The sequence below is a fragment of the Aulonocara sp. 'chitande type north' Nkhata Bay genome, linkage group LG3, assembly GCF_057382095.1.
Source record: "Aulonocara sp. 'chitande type north' Nkhata Bay isolate Kocher_YH1m ecotype deep benthic linkage group LG3, A_spYH_male_GT1.1, whole genome shotgun sequence".
NCBI lineage: Eukaryota > Metazoa > Chordata > Actinopteri > Cichliformes > Cichlidae > Aulonocara > Aulonocara sp. 'chitande type north' Nkhata Bay.
This window is the reverse complement of record NC_141346.1, coordinates 3,988,809-4,011,099: the sequence shown is the minus strand read 5'-3', so window position 1 is coordinate 4,011,099 and position 22,291 is coordinate 3,988,809. Positions and strand designations below refer to the sequence as shown.

Below are 22,291 nucleotides of genomic sequence, written 5' to 3'. Positions count from 1 at the left end.
CCATGTTGCCTCAGCTGATGCAGTCCTCTTTGCAATAATGTTTATTTCCAAAGGAATTTCTAGAAATTCAGAACAGTAAAATTCACAGAATGAATTAGAAGATAACTCTGATGTAGTTAAACTAAAATCCTCTGTGGGGGTTAGTATATAAACTCTTAACACCTAGTTAGCATGAATAAGTGTTGAATGATCAACTCCAGACAGATTTGGTATTCAACACTAAGTCAGAGTTAACGTTCCAACTCTCCAATAAGAGTTAAATTAACTTATAAAGACACTTTAAAAGAGCTGAAATCAAATCTGACAGTCTTCATTTGGACATGTTGGATTTGCTGTGTGGTAAGGCACCTGGGCCAGATGGCTTTCTGACTTTACAAAACCTTCCCAGAAGAAAGAATAATTCCACTTTTTAACATGTATGTAGAGGCATATCACACGGAGGCTCTCCACCCACTGTGAGACAGGCAGTGAGTACTGAGAAACCTGCTAAACCTGCAGAACACTCATCATTTAGAGTCTGACGGGGGTTGACACTAAAATACTTTAAATGTTTAGCATGAAGATCAGAGCCTTGGATCCCACATTTGATTCGCTTTGTACCAAAGCATCAAGGGTTTCACAATATAAGAAGGGTTCTCATATAATTCATGAGAGATGTGTTTCTGGCTATAAATGATTCAAAATCCTCCTCCGTCCTATTCCTGAACAAGGATGAAAGGTTATGCAAAGTTTTTATATTGAGTCACTTCCTCTGCCTCCTCCAAAAGAATCCTTTCAGAAGTTAAACGATATCTTTAATTGGTTAATTTGGACTAACAAAGGTCCTAGATGAAGACTTGGCTTGTTGTACCTGCCATATGAAAGAGGAGGTTACAATTCGCGCATACTCCTGTGCGCTGTGTACATCCCTCCCTCCTCCAATGTCAACAACAGGAATGAGGCACTGAATGAACTGTACCAGCACATCAGTGAGCAGCAGACAGCCCATCCTGATGCTTTTCTCATCCTGGCTGGGGATTTCAATCATGCAGACTTAAAGTGCGTGTTTCCAAAAATACAACAACACATAGACTTTCCAACAAGGGGAAATAACACACTGGACTTTGTTTACACCACCCAGAGAGGAGCTTACAAAGCTTTTCCCCTCCCCCACCTCGGCGCCTCAGACCATATCACTGTCATGCTAATGCCTGCTTACAGACCGCTCGTTAAAGTGACCAAACCGGTTCGTAAGCAGATACAAGTGTGGCCAGAGGGGTCTTCAGAGGCTCTACAGGACTGCTTCAATACTACAGACTGGAACATGTTTAAGCAGGCTGCCACCTATAACAACACCACTGACCTCCAGGAGTACGCAGAGACTGTTACTGCCTACATCAACAAGTGTATTGAGGATGTAACAGTCACGAAAACCATAACTGTCCGGGCCAATCAAAAACCATGGATGACAGGAGAGGTCTACAGGCTGCTGAAAGCTCGGAATGTTGCCTTCAGAGTTGGAGACGAGGCAAGCCTGAGGACAGCTAGGGCCAACCTTTCCCGTGGCATCAGAGAGGCTAAGAGACAGTACTCCAGGAAAATATCTCATCACTTCAAAGACAGCAGAGACTCACGGAGCCTGTGGCGGGGCATTCAGACCATCACAGATTACAAGCCCCCACCACAGACCTGTGATAGCACTATCCCCCTGCTGAACGAGCTGAACACTTTCTTTGCTCGCTTTGAAGTCCAAAACAGCACCACTGCACAGAAGACCCCACCCCCTCCTGGTGACCAGGTGATGACTCTGTCACCGGACAGCGTGAGGAGATCCCTCAGCAGGATCAATGCACATAAAGCTCCGGGTCCTGACAACATTCCTGGTCGTGCACTGAGAGACTGTGCAGTGGAACTCACTGATGTCTTCACAGACATCTTCAACATATCACTCATCCAGGCTGTCGTCCCCACATGTTTTAAAGCCACCACAATCATTCCGGTTCCAAAAAAGTCATCTCCCTCCTGCTTTAATGACTACCGTCCTGTTGCACTTACTCCCATCCTGATGAAGTGCTTCGAACGACTAGTCATGCAACACATCAAGACTGTCCTGCCCCCCTCCCTGGATCCCTTCCAGTTTGCCTATCGGCCCAACCGCTCAACCGATGATGCCATCTCCACTGCACTCCACTCGGCACTCACACACCTGGACAAAAATGACTCATATGTTCGAATGCTGTTCATAGATTTCAGTTCAGCATTCAACACCATAATCCCCCAACAGCTCATTCAAAAACTGGTCCAGCTGGGGCTCAACACCTCACTGTGCAACTGGCTGTTGGATTTCCTCACCGGAAGACCTCAAGCAGTACGGGTTGGCAGTAATACATCCAGCACCATCATTTTAAACACGGGGGCCCCGCAGGGATGTGTGCTGAGCCCCCTCCTCTTCACTCTGCTGACCCATGACTGCACCCCATCATACAGCTCCAACCTCTTCATCAAGTTTGCGGACGACACAACGGTGGTGGGTCTCATTAGCAACAGGGATGAGACCGACTACAGAAGTGAGGTGAGACGCCTGGCCACGTGGTGTGCTGACAACAATCTCTCTCTGAATGTGGAGAAGACGAAGGAGGTTGTTGTGGACTTCAGGAGAATGCACACCCAACATGCTCCTCTGACCATTGACGGAGCGTCTGTGGAGAGAGTGAGCAGCACCAAGTTCTTGGGTGTGCACATCACAGAGGATCTCTCCTGGACGTACAACACCACAGCACTGGCCAAGAAATCACAGCAGCGTCTCTTCTTTCTCCGCAAACTAAGAAGAGCAGGAGCACCAGCCCCCATCATGTACACTTTCTACAGAGGCACCATCGAGAGCATCCTGTCGAGCTGCATCACTGTGTGGTTTGGAGCCTGCAATGCGTCCTGTCATAGAACCCTCCAACGCATAGTGAGAGCTGCAGAGAGGATCATTGGTGTCTCTCTCCCCTCCCTCCAGGACATTTACAGCACCCGTCTCACTAAAAAAGCCCTTTGCATAGCGGCTGATCCCACGCACCCAATGCAAAGCTTCTTCAAGCTGCTGCCGTCGGGGAGGAGACTGCGGAGTCTCCAGGCCAGGACCAGCAGGCTGAAGGACAGCTTCATCCATCAGGCTGTCAGGAAGCTTAACTCCCTCCCGATTCTGCCCCCTCTCCCCTCTCTCCTCCACGGTCTCACTGAACTCTGTCACACACACACAAACACACACACTCTCTGACTCACTCACTGGCCTGCACCAGTTACCAGTCACTTTGTGGAGCATTGGACTGCCATTACCTCATAAGACTCTGTTGTTACACTTTCTCTCACCATACATTACCAAATCTCCATTTGCACTATTTGCCTATTTGCACTACTCTGCCTGGTTTACACTCAATGTCACTTACCCATTATATTGTATATTATATAGCTTTCTTGTTATATGTAAAATTGTATTTATTTAAATTTTTACTTTTTAATTATTTTACTTGCATTTTTTAATCACTTTTATATTTAAATATATTTAAATGTTCATTTGCTATTTATCTAGGGAGTGAAGAGTAACGCAATTTCTATTCTCCGTATGTCCTGTACATGTGGCAGAATCGACAAATAAAGTTGACTTTGACTTTGACTTTGACTTTAAACTGTATCACTGGTCTGCACAGGTGCGCTCAGCCACGCTCTATTTTTCCACTGAGACACCTGCAGCCTGGATAAAAAGTGAACAAAAAACAGTGACAAACCTTCAGTTTGATATAATTTTATTTTATTTTAAAGTTTCCACTTGACAGAAGTGTTTTTGTTTGAGATTCCCGAGGTTCGCACGGTGTCATCCTCCTGAAAAGGAAACACCTTGTGGCGTCAGGTGAGCTGCAAAAGGTGCTGTCAGTCACATGACCCTGAGCCTCAGCAGGAAGTCTGACCCCTTCATAATAAAAGCATGTTCTTCACCTGCACTAATCAGGCTGAGAACACGCTGGGCTGGAGTCACGTGATCGACTTGTAGTTCAAACACAGCTGTTTCCTTTCCTGAGTTCTTATCACATCTCCTAAACACATTTCCTCCACCTCACAACGTTTCTAACAAGGAAAAGTGCTTAGGAAAGGAGGTAGGAGACCACTGAGTGTATGTGAACGTGAAGGGCTTTTATTGTGAAATGCAGGGTAGGGAAAAGTTGTTCCGCACATGCGCGGTAGAGATCCTGCGTGAGCAGAGACTAGTCAGTTTAACAAGTTTGATGATTTGTTTAAAATACAGAACAAAAGTAAACAAAGTAGGACGGTAGGGCATCATGGCGGCTTTATGAACGGTAAGAGGCGGGAACACGGGGGCGACGGTCAGAGGGAGGACATCAACAGGAGGAGGACCGGAAGCTGTTTGAAAGCCGTGAGCGGGAGTTTGTCAGCAGGGGGAGAAACCGGCACCCGGAGCGAAGACATGGACCCCCTGCAGGAGCTCCTGGACCGGGTCAAGCCCAGCACCGAGGCGGTGAGTCCCAGTCTGACCCTGTTTGCCCGAACTGAGCGATAAATAACAGTCTACGTACACGCACAGCCCTGCGTACGTAGACCGTCTGCGTCATGACGTAAGGCAGAGCAGCAGCCGATCACTGTTTCGAGCTAATTCTATAGCAGAAATCCACACAGAAAAGAGAATATAAGGATGTGAGCCTGTTTTACATTTATTATTGTGACCTCCGACCTGCTGCTTTGTTTCTTTAGGAGTCCCTGTGGTTAAAGAACATCTTCACCTCCATCTCTGAACACCTGAGTCCTGTGGTGTGTAGCTCCGCCCCCTCGCAGACAGGTGAGTTCCTGTTTGTTTGAAACAGCTGGCTGATAAATCAGCTGTACTTTAAATCCTTAATGACGATGTCCACTTATGAAACCAAATACTATTTAAACCATTATTTAAACAGTGAAAGCAGGGCTCACCTGCCCTCACAGGTGTCATCAGAGCAGTCCAGTGTGTAGATGTGAGTGTGGTTCAAAGGTCAGAGCCATGAAGGTGACCGACTGTCAGTGAGGAACAGGGAGGACTAAGAGTCTGAGGATGAAGAGCAGCTGCTTCCTCAGGTGGTCCCACCTGTTGACACACCAGCTCTGGTGTCCACTTCAGGTGTTCTCAGTGGGCGGGGCTTCAGTTGTTTATGTTTGTGTTTACCCTTTAAACTTTGTTTTCCCAGGTAACCACGGTGACCTCAGCCTCTTCGATCTGAGCATGTGTGCGGTGCAGGCGATCCAGCAGCAGATGTGTGTGGCCCACAGCTTACCTGTCAGCTACAGGTAACGCCCGCTGACATCATCGCTGTCGCAGGTCACGTGACCTGGCCTTACCGCTGTCCTCCCGTCTGTCCGCAGGCTGCTGTCCGTCTCCCAGCTCGTCTCCCAGCAGCACCTGGCCTGCGTCAGCAACCTGTCCTGGAGCACCAATCAGCAGAGAGCCTGGGCCAGGGAGGCGGAGCTCGCCGTGCCGGGTCAGAGGGCGCTGCCGAGGGTCAACCTGCTGCTGATTGGCTGTCTGAGAGAAGGCCCTGACGGAGAGTACAGGCTGACGGACGCCAGCGGCAGCGTCATGTGTGAGGTGAGTCAGAGGGGGAGGAGCCTAACCTTAACCCATGGTCCATCAGCTGGTTAGTTCTCAGGAGCTTCTTCACAGCAGCGTCACTAAACCGGATCTGGTCAGAACTGATGGTAACGAGGTCACAACAAACTGCAGGTGTTCATGTGCAACGTGAATGAAATCGAATTCCTCTTTAATTCAGCTCGTTCTCTGTGCAGGGACACAAGTGCTGATAGAGTCTGGTCATCACACGCTTCTCTGCTGATGTTTACATCAGCATGAAACAAGCAAACAAGCTCAACAGCTGACTTTCATTTCTGTAACTCAGAAACATCAGGACTTGTTAAATGTGAGCTGTGTTTATATGGATTCACTTAGCTGATCGATAAGTAAGGATGTAAAGACAGAGTCTGTCAGCAAGTGAGTAACTGTGCTGGCACAGACGTGATGACAGCAGAGCTTTATAAAGATGTGGAGCCTCCTCCTCACATAAAGTATACAGATAGCATCACCTGCAGTAACCTGACAGATTACAGTCAGACAGCTGCAGCAGGCTCAGTGTGGTCCTAGCATCACCGCACGGATTAATGACTCACAGTACTTGAAATGTGCAATTCCCTTGTGTTCTTATTGCTATTTATTCTATTCTTCCCTTTTCTATACTCTGTATTTGTATATGTGTATATTTCTGCTCACCTTCTGTAACTTCTGTCGGTGCTGGGCTGTTGGAAACCGAATTTCCTGGAGGAACGCAGCCGAGGGATCAATAAAGTTTCATCTAATCAGATCAGATTAGATTAGATTAGATTAGATTAGATCAGATCTAATCTGATCTGATCTGATCTGATCTGATCTGATCTGACCTAATCTAATCTGATCTGATCTACTGCAGCTATAAAACAAACGGCATCACTGCAGATCAGAGCTGATGAAGCTGTCATCATCAGTACAGGCTTCCAGCATCCACCCAGGACACACTCCGCCTCTCTCTCACCCGCGTCTCTCTCTCTCCCTCATCCAGTGCCTGTCTCTCTCGCCCCTGTGGCTCGATCGTCCCGTTTTCCTCCCTCACTGGAACTACATCCCCCACAATGCATCGGGCCAGGAAGAGGCCGCAGGCTTCTTGGAGCTGATTGGCTCCCCTGTCCTGTTGTGTCCTGGTGCTGAGCAGGGATTGGCTGCTGCTCCTGGAAGGGTGGAGCTAAGCGGAGCGGTGGGAGTCGGAGAGGCCGGCAGGCTGCTGAGGCACAGGTGGGTCACATGACCTCTGAACTGCAGCGGAGTTTCTGAGCAGTGTGTGTGACAGATGTGTGTGTGTGCTCCAGGGTCAAAGGTCAGCGGCTGAGCGTGTTCGGAGAGGTGGGCTCAGTCTGCCCTCTGCTGGCCGTGGCAGGAACGACCTTCTTTTGCTTCACGCTGACGGATGAGTCGCGCTCGCTGCCCGTGCTCGTACAGGTACCAGCTCTCTGAGGATGATGATGGTGAGGAGGGACGATGAAGCTCAGTGTGTGTGTGTGTGTGTGCAGGACAGCAGCCGGCTCAGCTGGATCCAGCGTGTGTGTGTCGGGCAGAGCGTGTGTGTGACAGCTCTACGTGTGTGTGCGCTACGAGGCTGGAGAGGAAACAACATCCTGTGTGTGACGAAGCGCTCCGAGCTGCACGCCGACTACACGCACACACAGGAACACACACAGGAACACACACACTCTGAGTCCCTGCTGCCACAGCCTGCTGAGGACGACTGTGAGGAGGCGGAGCATGAGGAGGTGGAGCTGGACCAATCAGCTGTGAGGATAAAGCAATCCAAAGTCATCAGCTACCAGGTGAGAGTGCTGTGAGCTCTGATTGGCTACCACAGGTTTGTACCTGTGTGCTGATTACTAAGCCTCCTCTGCTGTGATAGGGCACGGTGACTGAAGTTGTGAGTGAGGGGGCGGGGCTCTACGTGCTGGATGGGAAGGTGGGTCTGTGCGTGGCCTATCAGCCGGCGGCGAAGAGGAAGCTGAGGGCGGGAGACAGAGTGGAGGTGAGTCACATGATGTGACATCATCATGCCCGTTTGTGTTCGTGGCAGCCACGACTAATAAAGTTTGATGGTTCCTCCTCCTGCAGTTGCATCACGCCCACTTCCTGTACCGGCCCTGCCCGGACTTCCCTCCCAGCATGCTTTGCACCTGCCTGCGCTCCAGCCTGAGGGTGACGGCCTTCAGCAGGGCGGGAGGCTCGCCACCCGACAACCGCTGCCCGGGAGATGGGGCGTTACCACGGTTACTGCTGCAGAGAAACACAGATGTGTCCGATTACCTGTGGACCTGTCACCTAAGCTCGCAGCTGGCACACAGGTGAGGCTCCACCCACCACCACCTGTCCACAGTCAGAGACAGCAGAGCCTAACCTTTGTCCTCCTGTCCTGCGCTGGCTCTGGCTTGTTTCCTGGTCCTGGTTCTGGTCTTGGTCCTCAGTCTGGTCCAAGGTGTGTGGAGGCAGCAGTGTGTGTGCTTGCTGTCCTGGAGGCTGATGGAGACTCTGAGCAGAGCTGGAGGACGAGGACGCAGAGACATCTACGCTGAGATGCTGGACGAGCCTCACACCTGTCCTGTGACGCAGGTAGGTCCCACTCTCACCTGTCTTCCTTACAGGTGAGTGTGGAGCATGCTCAGTGTGCTCTGTGTCCCTGCAGTACAGCGTGTCCTCGGCGGTCCGGCAGTACCTCGGTGTGTCGGAGCTCCTGGAGTCCCTGCAGACTGGCTGCTGGTCTTCGGCCCCTCTGAGCTCTCTGCTGCCCCCCGATGGCTCCAACCTGACCTCCGCCCAGATCAACGGGTTCCTGTCCTGGTCTTGCAGGACTCTGTCCTCCGAGCCTCGGGGTGGAGACGCTGTCAGGTAAGGTGACAGCAGCTCCCACATGAAGTCATGTGATTACGTACCAATGGTTTTTGCCGGTTTGTGTGTCAGGCAGCGCCCCCTGCTGCTGGTCGGCGTGCTGGAGCTGCCGTCACAGACGTCTGAGTTCAAACACTCGATGCAGCTCAGAGACGCCGCGGGAGCTGCAGCCTGCGTGCTGACGGAGAGCAGCGAGGAGGAGGAGGGAGCGCAGAGGGCGGTCTTTAACAGCGCCTGGATCGGTACAATGCACGCACACAGACACACACACAGTGACACACAGCTTTATTCTTTAATGTGTGTGTGTGTGTGCTGCAGGTTGTCTGGTGGGTGTGGTGCAGTTCACCATGGTGACAGAGAGATTCCTCCAATCAGATTTCCCCTCCTACCAACACCTGGACCAGGACAGGTTCATCACACACAAACACTGCAGGTACACACACACACACAACCTGCAGCATGCTGACTGCTCATTGGTCCATTCTGTGATGTAGGAGGGCGTCTGATTGGTTCAGGGTGTGAGCTTCCTTCCTGGTTGTAAACATTATGAGTTAAATAAAGCTGGGTTCAATTCACAGGGTTTACCTGCAGTTCTCTCTGGACCACCTGCACATCCTGAGTCCATCTGTTGCCATGGAGACACACCTGAGACACAAGGGGGAGGAGCCAGGAGGGGATGTCACTGCCAGGAAGCAGACAGTAGAAGAAGAAGAAGAGACTGCTGGGAGTAAGAGGAGGAGAAGAGAAGAAGAAGAAGCCGACTCCGGCAACCCCTGGCCCTGTGTCTCCATGGTGATCAGGGTGGAGCAGAAGGAGGGTGTGTCCTGGAGGAATACAGGGGCGGAGGCAGAGGATCAGGAGGCAGGGCTGAGACTGTGCTTCTCAGTGAAAGCTGCTGTGATTGGTCCAGTGGTCAGCTGGAGGCGGGACCCAAAGAATGAGCCAATGACAGAGAAAGAAAGTGAACAAAAGCAGGAGAGAAAGGTGAGAGACGCACCTGTGTGTGTTTACCTGAGCTCACCTGGATACACAGTTACATGTGTGTGTGTGTGTGTGTGTGTGTGTGTGTGTGTGTGTGCGTGCGTGCAGGTGGTGCTGGTGTTCTCAGGTGTGTGTACGCGGTGGTTTCCTGTCCTCCAGCCTGGATGTTTCTACAGACTCATCGCCGCTAACACTCAGGTATCAACCCAGCTTTGATGATGTCACTAAGGGGCGTGGCCAGAGGTTGGCCTCATCGGTCTCTGCTCTCTGATATTAGTACACATGAACACGTTTTTCAGCTTTAACTGTAGTTGTTCACACACTGAGGTTAATTATGGAGTTCCACAGGGTTCAATGCTTGGACCAGTTCTGTTTACATTATACATGCTTCCCTTAGGCAGCATCATCAAAACACAGCTTACATTTTTACTGCTATGCAGATGACTCCCACCATTCCTGTTTGTGGGGAGTTGATCTGACCTGAATCCTTGCAGCTGATTGGCCCATGTGTCTGTCAATCAGGATCCCAGTGTTCTGATTGGCTGTGGAGTTTCTGAGCGCAGTGGGGTGGATCTCCACGCTGAGTCGACCCTACAAGTCAGACGTGGTTGGAGATTCCACACTCTGACACGCCCACTGCTGCTGCCCACCTGCAGACAGGTAACACTCGGTTTGCTCCCCGTCTTCCTCCAGGACCCTTAAACTTTTTTTTTAGAGATTGACAGACCATGTGACTTTCACGCATTGCATTGTGGGTACAAGTGGCAACAAAATCAAAACACTGCATTGAGCGCTAGCATTTCCAGCACTTTGGGGTCCTTCGGGACTAAGTAAAGAATACAAATACAGGCCATTTACCGTTTATTTAGCTGTTGTTAAATATTTTATCTCCTGTACAGGCCAACACAATCTATTTGTCGTTTCAGGTTGTAGTGTTACACAACATTTTCAGATCTAATATAAATAAAATGAGTGTTTCGTAATTCATTCAATTTATTGTCTTTATTTATAACTGGCATCATTGTTTCATTCTATTATAGAATCTTACAAGAAAGAGGCAACATTGTAAAAATCCATCAGCTTTATTAGCTGCTTCCTGAAAAACAAATCAACAATGCAAAGAAAAAAAACTTTGCTAACAACAAACTGGAAAACAGTTATTCATCACTTGCTTGCTTCAGTACAACCCTTGGGCACATATATGCGGACGTTTCGTGGCTGTTTCGATATCGCTCTCTCTCTTAACCAATCAGATCTGGCTGTGGTAGCAGCTTTAAACTCGGTATGACCCAGGCTGATAGAGGGGCCAGTCTGGATCACATTCCTGCATTTTGTTTCTGGTTTTCCTACAAAACACAACAAACATTAGCCCGCAAAGCCACAGTGAACAAAGCAGCATAGCAACGAATTCAATTCAAATCAATATAAGACTTATTTGTAACCTACATCATCAATCATGTTGTGATAAATTACGTAATAACTCCAACAGAAGACTTAATAATACAACACAGTTAATAATACAGCAGCTTCTTGCCATTTTTGTGTTTCTTTTTATTACTGTGTGACTGTTTTCGTGTGAAAGCCTGCGTGCGCTAGTACCGCTTGCCACTCGTTCCCACAATCCTTTGCGGTTTTACCCCTGAAGGACGTCACATTTTCCATCTCTATTCTCTGTGTTTTCAGGCCGTCCCACCCACAGTCTTGTCCGTCTCAGAGGTCTTAGACTGCAGGTAAACTGCTCGTCCCTCACTGAGTCGCCCCCTGTGGCCATCCGAGGAACTGCAGCTGCAGCCTGCTTTAAACTCTTACTGGTGTGTGTGTGTGTGTGTGTGTGTGTGTGTGTGTGTGTGTGTGTGTGTGTGTGTGTGTGTGTGTGTGTGTGTGTGTGTGTTTCAGCTCAGAGCTGGTGTGTTTTCAGGGTGTGGTGTCTGAAAGGATCAGTGTGAACAACAGGACCGCCCACTCTGGACACACACACTCAGGTACAAACACACAGGTGGTTTGTGTATCAGGCTTTTCTGCTGTGAAGTTGTAACATGGGGGTCTATGGAGGCGACTCACTGCTGCCTCTGCTGGACACTAGAGGAACTGCAGGCATCAGTGCTTCAGGTATGAGTCTCAGGTCTGACTGTTAGCTGAATGTGTGTGTGCAGGTGTGCGTCTCACTCTTTGTGACCAAGCTGGGAGGAGTCTGCAGGTGTACCTGGACTTAAGTCACACCCCCTACCCTGCTGGCCTGTTGCCGGGTAACACTCTGCTGTTGTCTGGTTTCCAGAGGAGGCTGTCCAGGTGAGACACACATAGACAGGCTTATAAAAGTTTGGACTCTTTATTTGGACTCATTTCCAACAATGTCAGCCCAATAAAGTTCTGGATCATCTTGCATCAATAGGCTGCTGGTTTTCTTTACTGGTTTCAGGTGTTACCAGCAAAATAGTTGTTTGATCATCTGGAAATGTACCCAGATTTATTTATTTAGACAGAGATCTTGACCCCCCAATGTTCAATACAAAGTCACGCCCATGGTTACGTACCTGTGCGGTTTACCTGTGTGTGTGTTTCAGGACAGGAAGTGTGTACTGCACGTACTTACCTGTCAGCTCCATAACTGTGGTCTCCCTGGGAGACACCAGGTAAGTTTACAGGTAAAGTCTGGTTCACGTGTTTGTCGTGCTGTTGTTTATTTGTTTGTTTGGTTTCTATCAGCTCGGCCCAGCCTCCTCCTGCTCCCATCATGCACCTGGGTGAGTGGGCTCTGAGCAGCAAGCAGAGGTGCGCTGTGGGACGGGTCAAAGGTCACGTGGTGTGTTTCCTGTTCCTGCAACTGCAGTGGAGCTGCTCGCTGTGTGGCAGCGTGTACACACAGGTACTGCATAAAATACACACAGTGTGTACAGGATGTGTTTAGTGTCAGTTTCTCGGGTGCAGTGAAAGTACTCAGAGTGCTTCATGTGTTGTTAGCGTGTTGGTGGTGTGTTAGTGTTGGTGCAGTAAGTAAAGTGTCGTTTTGGAGGAAACTGCTCACGATTTCAGGTGTGTGTGTTTACCTGTTGCTCTCTCTCTCTCAGGGCTGCAGCAGCTCTCAGTGTCACTCGACCTCGTCAGTGTTTCAGTCCAAAGCAAAGTAAGAGCAGCTTCCTGTTGAGCTCACCTGCTGATACGTGTTAATCACCTGGATGAGTCAGGTGACAGTCACATGATCAAACCATGTGGCTCTGCTCTTCGATCAGGCTGGTGATCGATGACGGGACAGGTGAGGCTCACGTCTGGTTCTCAGCTGCTCTGGTTCGTGCTCTGCTGGGATTGGCTGATGCTCAGTGGGAGGGGCTTCAGAGAGCTCTCAGGGTCAGAGGTCACATCAGAGTCTTCCCTCGTGGGCAGAGCCAGGTCAGTAGCACCTGTCAGGTGTATATGTTTACCTGCCACAGGTGAGTCACGTGCTCATCGTCGTCTTTAAACTTTATTTTGTCTTTAAAATTTAAGATGAGGCTTTAACTGTGAAAGGGCACATCCAGTTTGCATCCTGGTAACAGCTCCGTCTGCTCACACCTTACTGCTGAACTGGTTTAGGGGCGTGGCCACTTCCACCTTTAAAAGTCTGTAGGTGTGACGGACCCACGCTGGGCTCACGTGAACAGGAGGGAGGGGCCTTACAGCCGTGTGTTTCAGCGAGACTCAGGTCGTGCCCCTGACTCCACCCACTCGACCTGATGAAGCAGCAGGTGGTGTAGTTCTGAGGGTAATCAGGGCTGACTGTGAATGCCACACCTCCCACATGGAGGGTGGAGACCACAGGGGAGGGGCAGGACAGCGAGAGGCATTTAGGACTCGGGTCACACCAGGAGAACCCACAGGGCCCCTCCACCCACAGGTGGAGCTGTGTTAAAAGACCCTGCAGACTGAAACGTCCTGTGGTCAGAGGAGGTGAAACGAGAAGAAGATGCAGCTACAACCCAAAGAACAGCGTCCACACAGTGAAGCACGGTGGGGACGCTGTGGGGGGGCCACCACAGAGAGAAACAGGCGTGCTGCAGGACGTTTCCACAGGGCCGAGCCGTGAGTCTGCAGAGACGTAACCTCTGTGTCTGTCTCAGGTGTGTGACGGGGACGCTGACGACTTCCTCCTCCACTTCCTGTTGTGTCTGTGCAGCAGCGATGTCATGATTCGGCCGCTCAGCCTCACCTGCAGGAAACACACCAACCAGAGACCAGAAGGTAACCCCACCCTCACACACCACCCTGACCAACCCTGACTGCAACCTTCAGTGTGTGTGTGTGTGTGTGTGTGTGTGTGTGTGTGTGTGTGTGTGTGTGTTTCAGAGGTGAGGAGGTTCACTCGAGGAGACAGAGTTCCTGACCAGACTGGCTCCTCCCCTTCAGCTCACCTGTCTGCACCTCCACCCTGACTGAGCTCCACCTGCTTCGTTCTGACTTCATCTGTTCTACGTGTTCGTACAAATAAAACTTTATAGTTCCTCCTCCTGTCACACGGTATCTCACCTTCACTGACCCTGACGCTGGTGATCAGGGTCAGAGGTCACACGAAGCTCTCTGGGTTTAACAGGTCATGTGACCCTTCTACAGGAAGTGATCCCTGTGAGTGGCGCCCACATCGGAGACGTTCTCAGATGGTGATTCATGAAACCTAATTGGTAAAACTAAACACTGAACGTGTTTCGGTTTGTTTACAGAGGTCAGACGGTGAAAGCTTCAGCCTGACCAGGAAAGAATCAGTCCTCTTTAAATCACACTTACTTTAAATGAATTCCTCCTCACCTTCATGTGTTTTGTATTATTGCATCTTATACTGAAAGAGTTCATCCATCGACACATTTGAATCCTGCAACATTTCACCGTGTCAGTTTGTCATGAATTGGACTATTTTAGGATTTCAGTTCATCTTTCCAATAAAGCTGGCAGCTCTGACACAGCTGTTCTCTCTGAGGCTGTTTTGCATGTAAATAAAAGTGAAATAATTAAATGTTCTGTGAACAGACCGTCCAGTGGAGCTCCTCAGGGCTCTGTGCTTTCACCACTTTGTTTTCTATGCTAATGAGTGTCAGAGCACGTCAGCATCAGTCCTTCAACATGGTCACAGCCTCTGATGAAGGTGTTCAAATGTGGCTTTTAATCCAGGTTTACACTTAAACAGTCTCCATGAAACGGGCCTCTGCCCTCATTCATCCTGGAGATCACTCGTCTAAACCAACCAACATAAAGAATGTGATGTTTTCAAAGCGAACACGTACACACAGTTGTTATGGATACGATTAAATGTAGGAGCGATGATTTGTGAAATCCTACATGTGTGTTCTAACATGCTTTAATGATGGCACGAGCTGACAATGAATAACATAAAGTTAATAGTTAATCTGCAACAAAACTTTTTCACCGCTTCAGTTTTTGGTCTTTTCCACATACGGTTGTTGTTGTCATGGAAACAGAAACCAATCGGGCCTTGGATGGACGTCGGGAGTTCTTAACAGCAGCTCGTTGTTCATTCTGATGTTGTTTTTTAATTATATTTTATATTTAATATCATATATTGGCCTTTTTCAGCTTTATCTGAAGGGCCACAGGTCAGACTCCAGCTGGGCCTGCCGCTCTCAGCCTCACTCTGAGGAAGCCCACAGTCTCTCACAGTGGAAACTACACCGGGGGACCCCATCCTTGGGGTGGACCCATTTTTGTTTTAGCGTGTTTTGGGGTTTAAAAGCCACAGAGACGCGGTGCTTAGAAAAAATGCATTTCAGCTGTGCTGATGCTCCTGACACGTTGGAACGTTGGGTTGTGTTGCGTGGTTGAGAGGAGGCGGCAAAACACCTAGCAGGCTAGTCGGAAGAACACACACCCACGCTGGTATCGGTAATCCACGGTGGTTCTTTAATACGCCTTCTTCAACAACCATATAAAAGCCCGGCTGAACGGCTGCGGCTCAACAACATAACGCCCAGCGTTCATACAACCCAAGCGTTGCAAACAAAACAAGAAGAAAACGTAAATCCGTCCCTCGTTAAGCAGAAGCGTGCAGGCACGTGTCCTCATAATCCCAGAGAGAGAGCAGCGGCACAAACTGATGACACCATCAACCCTCGACTTGGGTGTCTTAAAGGGACACCGCACCATAGTGGCTGTCACAACGTATAAGACTGGGGAAACCTGCATTCAGCTGGACCTGAAAAACACTATGTCCAGATAAACACAATCAACTTTTGGAGAAAAATAAAAGATTCTTCATCAGACTAACAACTAAAAACATGACACTTACCTTAACAGTATGGGCTACGTCAAATATATTCAAGACCGACAACAACACTTCTCACTGCTGCTAATTTTAACAAAACTAAACAAAAAGTAGAAAAAGGCAATTCACCAAGTCTTGAAAAGTAAAACTGAAAAATAGAAACACAGAATAAAGTAAAACATCCATCCAGATCTTTACCACCAACAACATAAAATCTATCTTGATTAAATGGCCTAATTCTCCAATAAATTAGCAATAATAAAGTAAGAAAAAATAAGACATTCAATTTATGGACGCTCAAATTAACAGAGCGACATTAAACGCACCTCATTGCCTGCCGTAGCGTTCTTCGCAGCTGCACTTCACCTCAAAGGTCGGTTAATACATCGGATTGAACTTAACCAAAGTCCAATTAAAGGAAAATAAATGTTTCTAACAAATACAATGAAGAAGATTAAAATAATTCACTGTCAGTTACTGTCGCTGTGAGTTTGACGAGGTCAGCTGCTTCATTTGGTTCTGCCTAAAGTTCTCTCAGTGATCCAGTGTTTATATGATAAGATACGTGTTTAATGCAGAGAGTTGGAATTACAAGTTGGTAAGAAGCTTTTTAACAAAGGTTTGATTTAAGCTTTAAGTTCAAAGGTGAAAGAAATTTCACGTTTGATGAAGGAAGATCAAGGCTAACAAGGACATAGGTCAAAGGTCAAAATAAGGTGAGAAAATATAATAGATATATATAATCAATCAATAAGGTGAAAATATCAGATAAAAGGGTTTTTTGGTTATAAGGAATAAAGAGGTCAAAGGTCAAAACAAGAGACACTGGTAGAGACCTCAAATCATTGTTACTGAAGAAGGAGGAGTTCTTTAACAGTACGACATTGATAGAGTTTGTGTGTTTGAGAGTTCAGACTGAAAGGGAGCGCACAATCGTGTGTGTGTCTGCAGCTGTTGTGTTGTTGCTGCATCGTTGCCTCAGGGGGAAAGTTGTGTGTGTGTTATGCAGACTAGCAGAGACTGCAGCTGTCAGCAGCCACACACACTTTCTATTCTTCAAATCAAATCACAGTGAAACATGTTCACTGACAGCTCAGCTTCAGCATCGTCTTCATGCTGTGACTGCAGCCGTTCAACTCTGTTTGTCTTTAACCCAAATCATCACAACATGCAAATATAATCATCAAAATGATGTGACTGGAAGGATGCAGCAGTCTGTGCTCCACCTTTCTCCTCCACACCTGCAGGTGGAGAACATGGATGCATGAATCTCTACAGAGTTCTTTGAATATTATCCGTCTCATCAGTTTTCAGTGAACAAAACTCCTCACAGAGCCAAAATAAGCAGTTTGTATCCAACATAACTCAGCTGGACTCTGATGCTCCGTATAACAGCCACACATGAGTCTGGATTCACTCAAAGCATTGAACAAACTTTATTGGAAATGAAGCTTTTGGACATTTGTTCTCTGATATTTGCTCTTCAGCTCGAGTCTCCATCAGTGGGAACATTTCCTGATTCAACTTTTCTTCTGTTCAAATCAAACTCCATGAGAATCAAAGTGTGAATCAGAGTCCTGATGATCAGATTCTATAGAAACATGGAGACTGTAGAGGATTTACACTCAATATGTTCATTTGTTCCCTTCAAGAAAAATCAATCATTCATCCAATAAAATCAGTCGTTGATCAGTTTGATTGACAGGACAGATGATCAGAGGTGCAGCGTTTTTACCTCCATCATTGAAACAGGGATTGAAGTATGGGTGGAGTTTGTGAGTGAAGGAGCAGCCAGTAAAGGAGTAGATCAGAGCTGCAGCACCTACATCATAAAAGGAGACCAGACCCTCCTCATAATCCACAAACACCCCCACCTTCTCAGGACCAGGATGAAGACAGAGGGGGACTGAAGGACCAGCAGCAGCTTCGTACTCATTTCCATTTCTCAGCATCACAGTCCAGACACCATCCTGAGGTCTCCGTGTGATTTGTCCCTTCCTGTTGATCGACTCTGTGGCCACTCCTAAAATCCACGCAGTCTTTCCTTTAACCTGAACCTCAAAGTAAAATCTGCCTGAAGAGAAACTCTGCTCTCCTAAAACACAAACATACTGAGAAAATCTCTCTGGGTTGTCTGGAAGTTTCTTCCTCACATCACCACAGTACACTTGTTTTCCATCATCAGACAGGATGAGCCAGGGATTTGCTGTATCAGGATCCAGAGTCACATCCACCTCATGCTGCTGCACCCTCTGCAGCTCAGCCTCTAACAGCTTCTTCTTCATGAGTTTCCTGATTGTCTCCTCCAGCTGAGCCACAGCTCTCCCCACAGTCCCCTCATATGATGGTGGATGAACTCTGACCTCTGTCCAGTCCTTGCTGGGTGGAGCAGCTTTCAGGGAGGAGAAGCTTTGGAGGAGGTGGAGGTGGTCTTCAGAGCGTGAGAGCTGCTCCACCTCAGAGCTTCTCTCCATCAGCTCAGAGATTTCCTGTTCCAGATCTTTGATGAGACCTTCAGCCTGTTTCTCTGTAGCTTCCTGTTTGTCTTCGATCTCCTTCATGAGCTCCTTCAGGCGTCTCTCAACAGACTCCATCAGAGCCGTGAGGACCTGAACACCTTCTGCTTTCTGTCTGTCTGCAGCATCTTTACTCATCTTCACCGACTCTGTGATCTCCTGAATCTTCAGTCGTCTCTTCTGGATCATCTGCTGAATCTCAGCCTCTGTCTTCTCCAGCTCTGCCTTCTTTCCTTCATATTCTTCTCTCAGAGGAACAAACTCGTGGTTCTTGTGGTCTAAAACAGGGCAGAGCACGCAGACACATGTCTGGTCGGTCTTACAGAACAGCTGCAGAAGGTTATCGTGCTTCGTGCACATCCTGCCTTCCAGGTTCTCCACAGCATCAACCAGCTGATGTCTTTTCAGACGTTTCACTGTCAGATGAGGCTCCAGGTGAGTCTGACAGTAGGAGGTCTGACACACCAGGCAGGACTTCAGGGCCTTCAGTCTGGTTCCAGTGCAGACGTCACAGGGAACTTCTCCTGGTTTGGCAGCTTGTTGCTCTGAGCTGCTGCTGCTGGCTTTCTGCTGAGCTTCACGTCTGAACTGAGCAACCATCTCAGAGATGAAGGTGTTGACCCTCAGCTGAGGTCGAGTGTAGAAAGTCTCTTTACACATGGGACACTGACAGCTCTGATTCATGTCCCAGTGCTGACTGATGCAGGTTTTGCAGAAGTTGTGTCCACATGGTGTAGTGACTGGATCAGTGAACACATCCAGACAGATGGAGCACAGAAACTGATCTTCAGATCGCAGATTGCTGGCAGCAGACATGTCTGCACTCTGAGGGAGAAAGAAGAGAAACATTTGATTCAAAATTCACTTTAAATTTCATTTTACAAAGAGAGAAACAAGCGTCAGTAGTCTGAGGAGCTTGGAGAGAAAAGCGTCTGGACTTCTTTGAGTTTCTTGAAGACGTTTCATCAGAGAAGCTTCTTCAGTTCTCAGAGTAACTGGTGGAGACCCAGCAACACACTCAGACACAAACTGGTTCATCCAAACACAAACCTAACATCGTAGTGTCTGCTGTACAGTGCAGCGTCCAGATGGACAGGATCAACGTTTGGGGATGAAGATAAATACAGTCGTTACAAAGATGTGAAATTGTTTCTCTGTTTTACAGAAGGTCCAAGATTCATCCAGATCATTTGTATACTTGAATAAATCAGTTTGTTGGATATTTTCCATCAATCACTGTGAAGTAAACTTCGACCTTGTTGGTGACTGAATACTTCTTATTGTACGTCCAGATCAACGAGCCATTAATATTAAACAGTGACTGTTCCAGTAGAGCTGACAGTGAGGAGGACGATGAATCACAAACCTCAGAAATGTGTTATTAACTGTTGATCCAGTATTTTAATGGCATTGATGAGAACATGTTTATTCAGAGGTGTCTGTATATTTGGTCCATTTGTGCGTCAGTAAAAACTGTCCTGTTTTCTCTCACAGATACTGGAACATCCTCACAAACTCAGGATGTGGAAGAAGATGAACTTTTCCAGTCACTCGCTGGGATACATCATTCATGTTATTCTGGATCCTCAGAAAACATTGATTTATTTTTGTGTTTCACATATTTGTTTGTCCAAATCAAAGATTGATGTTAGTAGAGAAGAAGCCACCATGATAAAGCCTGTGTGTGAAAACGAGATCAGTGGATTTGATCAAAATCCCATTTAAGGAGGAATTCTGTCCTCCAGTTTGTTTAAATAAGCTTTGGGATTAAACAGCATCATCTATGTTTGTGTCTGATGACATGTTTGATCCAGGTCAGCTTGAATATCACAGCTGATGTGTGGAACTCTGACATGTTTAAAGCCTGATTATCAGGATGATTCAAACACATCTGTTTAAATAATGAGATTCATGTTTCCACACAAAGTTATAAAGTGCAGCATCGACTGTTTTCTGAATGATTGAGGATCATCTGTGACTCTTACAGGATACACTAAGTCAGATAATCTTTGTAAAATGTGTGAATGACTTTTTGAAGTACTGACCAAAATCTGCTGGTTTACAGTATCAAAGGCTTTATATCAATAAAGAATAAATAGGTGTTTTCACGTCTGTAATCCTTATGATCAATCAGATCCAGAATCAATCTAATAGGAACAGGAAGTGATGAATAACCAGGAAGTGTGGAGTCAGTCTGAAGTCCAGAGCACAGCCTGAGTCCACAGTCCTGAGCAGAGCCACAGTGAGACTGAAGCAGCAGCTCGATGCTCCTACAGTGGATCTGTGGTTACATGAGCAGCTTTCTATGGATCCAGTGTGACTGTGATGAGTCCTGATGAAGTGAACAGAGTGAAGATTTGTGTAGAAGCAGGAAGTGTGATCAGCTGCACTCACCACTGTTGCTGAGAGGAACCTGATGGACTCCAGTGAATCTTCTTTTAGAGACAAACAGGACTCGACTGCAGCTCTGCTGCTGCTCTCTCACACTTTCACTTCTGCAAAATGACGTTGGGCTTCTTGTTTTTCAGCTGTTGCTCCGCCTCTTCCTGCCTCTCCCTTTACAGGAATCAGCCGGTCTGTACTCAGTGACTGTGTGCAGCGGGTGGGAGGAGTGAGGAGTGGTGTGTGGGTTCACACAGTAATGACGGCCTCAGGTGATCAGGAGAAACTCACCTGGATTTCCTTTTTCCACAGCAGACTGAGAGCTTCAGGTGGACCCTGAAGGAGGTCTCAGACACAGGTGATAAAAGTACACACAGTGTGTACTGAAGTAGAAGTACTACTGTTAAAAATACTCCAAGTACTAATTCAACTTCTTTACTCAAGTAAAAGTAAAAAGTAGTGGCTGTGAAATGAGAGTAAAAAGAGCTGATTGAAGAACATTTCTAACACGTGTGTTTATACAAAGCTAACTGACTAACTGCTGTGGTTTGGAGTAGAGATTCCTGAATTTACCAGGTGCACCTAAAGGCAGCACAATTTAAACCGTAAATAATGATGTAGGTGCGCAAATCCTTTTCAAGCGTCACAGCATCAGATGAGCCGGCTTACGTTTGTTGCACTTCTACACCAAGTTTTTAGATTAGATTAGATAAAACTTTATTAATCCCTCGGGTGGGTTCTAATAGCACAGCACCGACAGAAGTCACAGAATGTGAGCTGAAATATATACATACATATATAATAATATACACATGTATAAATACAGAGTATACAGAAGGGATCATAGAGTAAATAAGAATACAAGGGAATTGCACATTTCAAGTATTGTGAGTCTTTTGCACCGTTGGATATTAACAAAAGTATTGCACAGTGAAAGGCACTACAGCTTTTTTTTTACGCTCGCGATTTTTGTTCCACAAACCAAAAGAACAAAGATTCAACCTTTAATATATTTTCATGTGTGTTTCAAGCACTGTGACATATCACACACACACACATGCTGAGTGTGTCACTGATAAAGCTGTGACACAGCAGCTCACTCAGTCCAGTCCAGGTAACAGACTCACCTGTTAGCAGCAGCTCTGCCCTCACAGAGCTCAGCTGCTTATTTCAGTCAGCAGGAAACATTAATATTATGGACTACAGCCGTCTGTCAGGGCCGTTCAAGGACACAACGTCACACACAGGTTTAAACTGTTAGACTCATGAATACCCACAACGTTCGATGCACATTTCTCTTTAACAGGAGCAAACGGCCTGATCAGATAATATAAGAACTCATAAAAGCTCATTTATGTAAATCTCTGCTTGGACCAGTGAAACAGTCTCACACTGATTAAACACCATCACTACTTCAGTAATGACAGAGGGGCGTAGGCGTGCTCGTGGGACAGCTTCCTCCAGCTGTGGAAACCAGATGTGGAAGCAGACTCCCTGATGTTGCAGTCCAACACCAGTGTGAGCAGAGAGGACTCAGCTGCTGGGCGGAGCTTATCTTCCTGTCCTGTTCAAATCCAGCATGAAACTCTTCTTATGTTCCCTCTTCAGTCTGATCCTGTCTAACAAACATCACTGTTCACCTCCTCCTCCCTCTGTGACTCCTTCATGTCCACTTTACTCCTCAGTAAGTCTCCACAGCTCCAAGCCAGCTCT

General features: G+C 47.4%; 2 protein-coding genes across 5 annotated transcripts; one reads left to right on the top strand and one right to left on the bottom strand.

Moving 5' to 3' along the window:
- The first annotated feature begins 4,185 nt into the window (after positions 1-4,185).
- LOC147333570 (CST complex subunit CTC1-like) lies at positions 4,186-20,313 on the top strand. Of its 4 annotated transcripts, none has more exons than XM_086286283.1 (26): positions 4,453-4,498; positions 4,732-4,816; positions 4,929-5,085; positions 5,196-5,295; positions 5,371-5,593; positions 6,594-6,823; positions 6,898-7,027; positions 7,099-7,395; positions 7,476-7,598; positions 7,685-7,914; positions 8,035-8,179; positions 8,253-8,455; positions 8,528-8,697; positions 8,774-8,888; positions 9,034-9,439; positions 9,545-9,634; positions 9,959-10,096; positions 11,120-11,166; positions 11,333-11,418; positions 11,590-11,725; positions 12,001-12,069; positions 12,143-12,302; positions 12,505-12,560; positions 12,667-12,823; positions 13,531-13,651; positions 19,691-20,313. In XM_086286283.1, exons 4-26 carry the CDS (start codon positions 5,231-5,233, stop codon positions 19,840-19,842), a joined length of 3,549 nt encoding a protein of 1,182 aa, XP_086142409.1. In that variant the 5' UTR covers positions 4,453-4,498; positions 4,732-4,816; positions 4,929-5,085; positions 5,196-5,230; the 3' UTR covers positions 19,843-20,313. The 4 variants fall into 4 exon arrangements, with proteins under 4 accessions (XP_086142407.1, XP_086142408.1, XP_086142409.1 ...); XM_086286284.1 differs by having other exon boundaries at positions 4,458-4,498; positions 4,957-5,085; XM_086286281.1 differs by lacking the exon at positions 4,929-5,085 and having other exon boundaries at positions 4,186-4,498.
- Positions 15,301-20,075, bottom strand: LOC147333571 (E3 ubiquitin-protein ligase TRIM21-like). The gene has a single exon (XM_086286363.1). The coding sequence runs from the start codon at positions 19,043-19,045 to the stop codon at positions 17,342-17,344; it is 1,704 nt and encodes a 567-aa protein (XP_086142489.1). The 5' UTR covers positions 19,046-20,075; the 3' UTR covers positions 15,301-17,341.
- Positions 20,314-22,291: the final 1,978 nt, after the last annotated feature.

What these genes read in the sequence shown, in the direction of transcription:
- LOC147333570 (XM_086286281.1), top strand. Translation starts at nt 4,313, where the DNA reads ATGAACGGTAAGAGGCGGGAACACGGGGGCGACGGTCAGAGGGAGGAC. An exon ending in AGCTCGCAGCTGGCACACAG is followed by an intron (nt 7,915 to 8,034) that starts GTGAGGCTCCAC and finishes CTTGGTCCTCAG; the next exon opens with TCTGGTCCAAGGTGTGTGGA. An exon ending in CTTTAACAGCGCCTGGATCG is followed by an intron (nt 8,698 to 8,773) that starts GTACAATGCACG and finishes TGTGTGCTGCAG; the next exon opens with GTTGTCTGGTGGGTGTGGTG.
- LOC147333571 (XM_086286363.1), bottom strand. Translation starts at nt 19,045, where the DNA reads ATGTTTCTCTTCTTTCTCCCTCAGAGTGCAGACATGTCTGCTGCCAGC.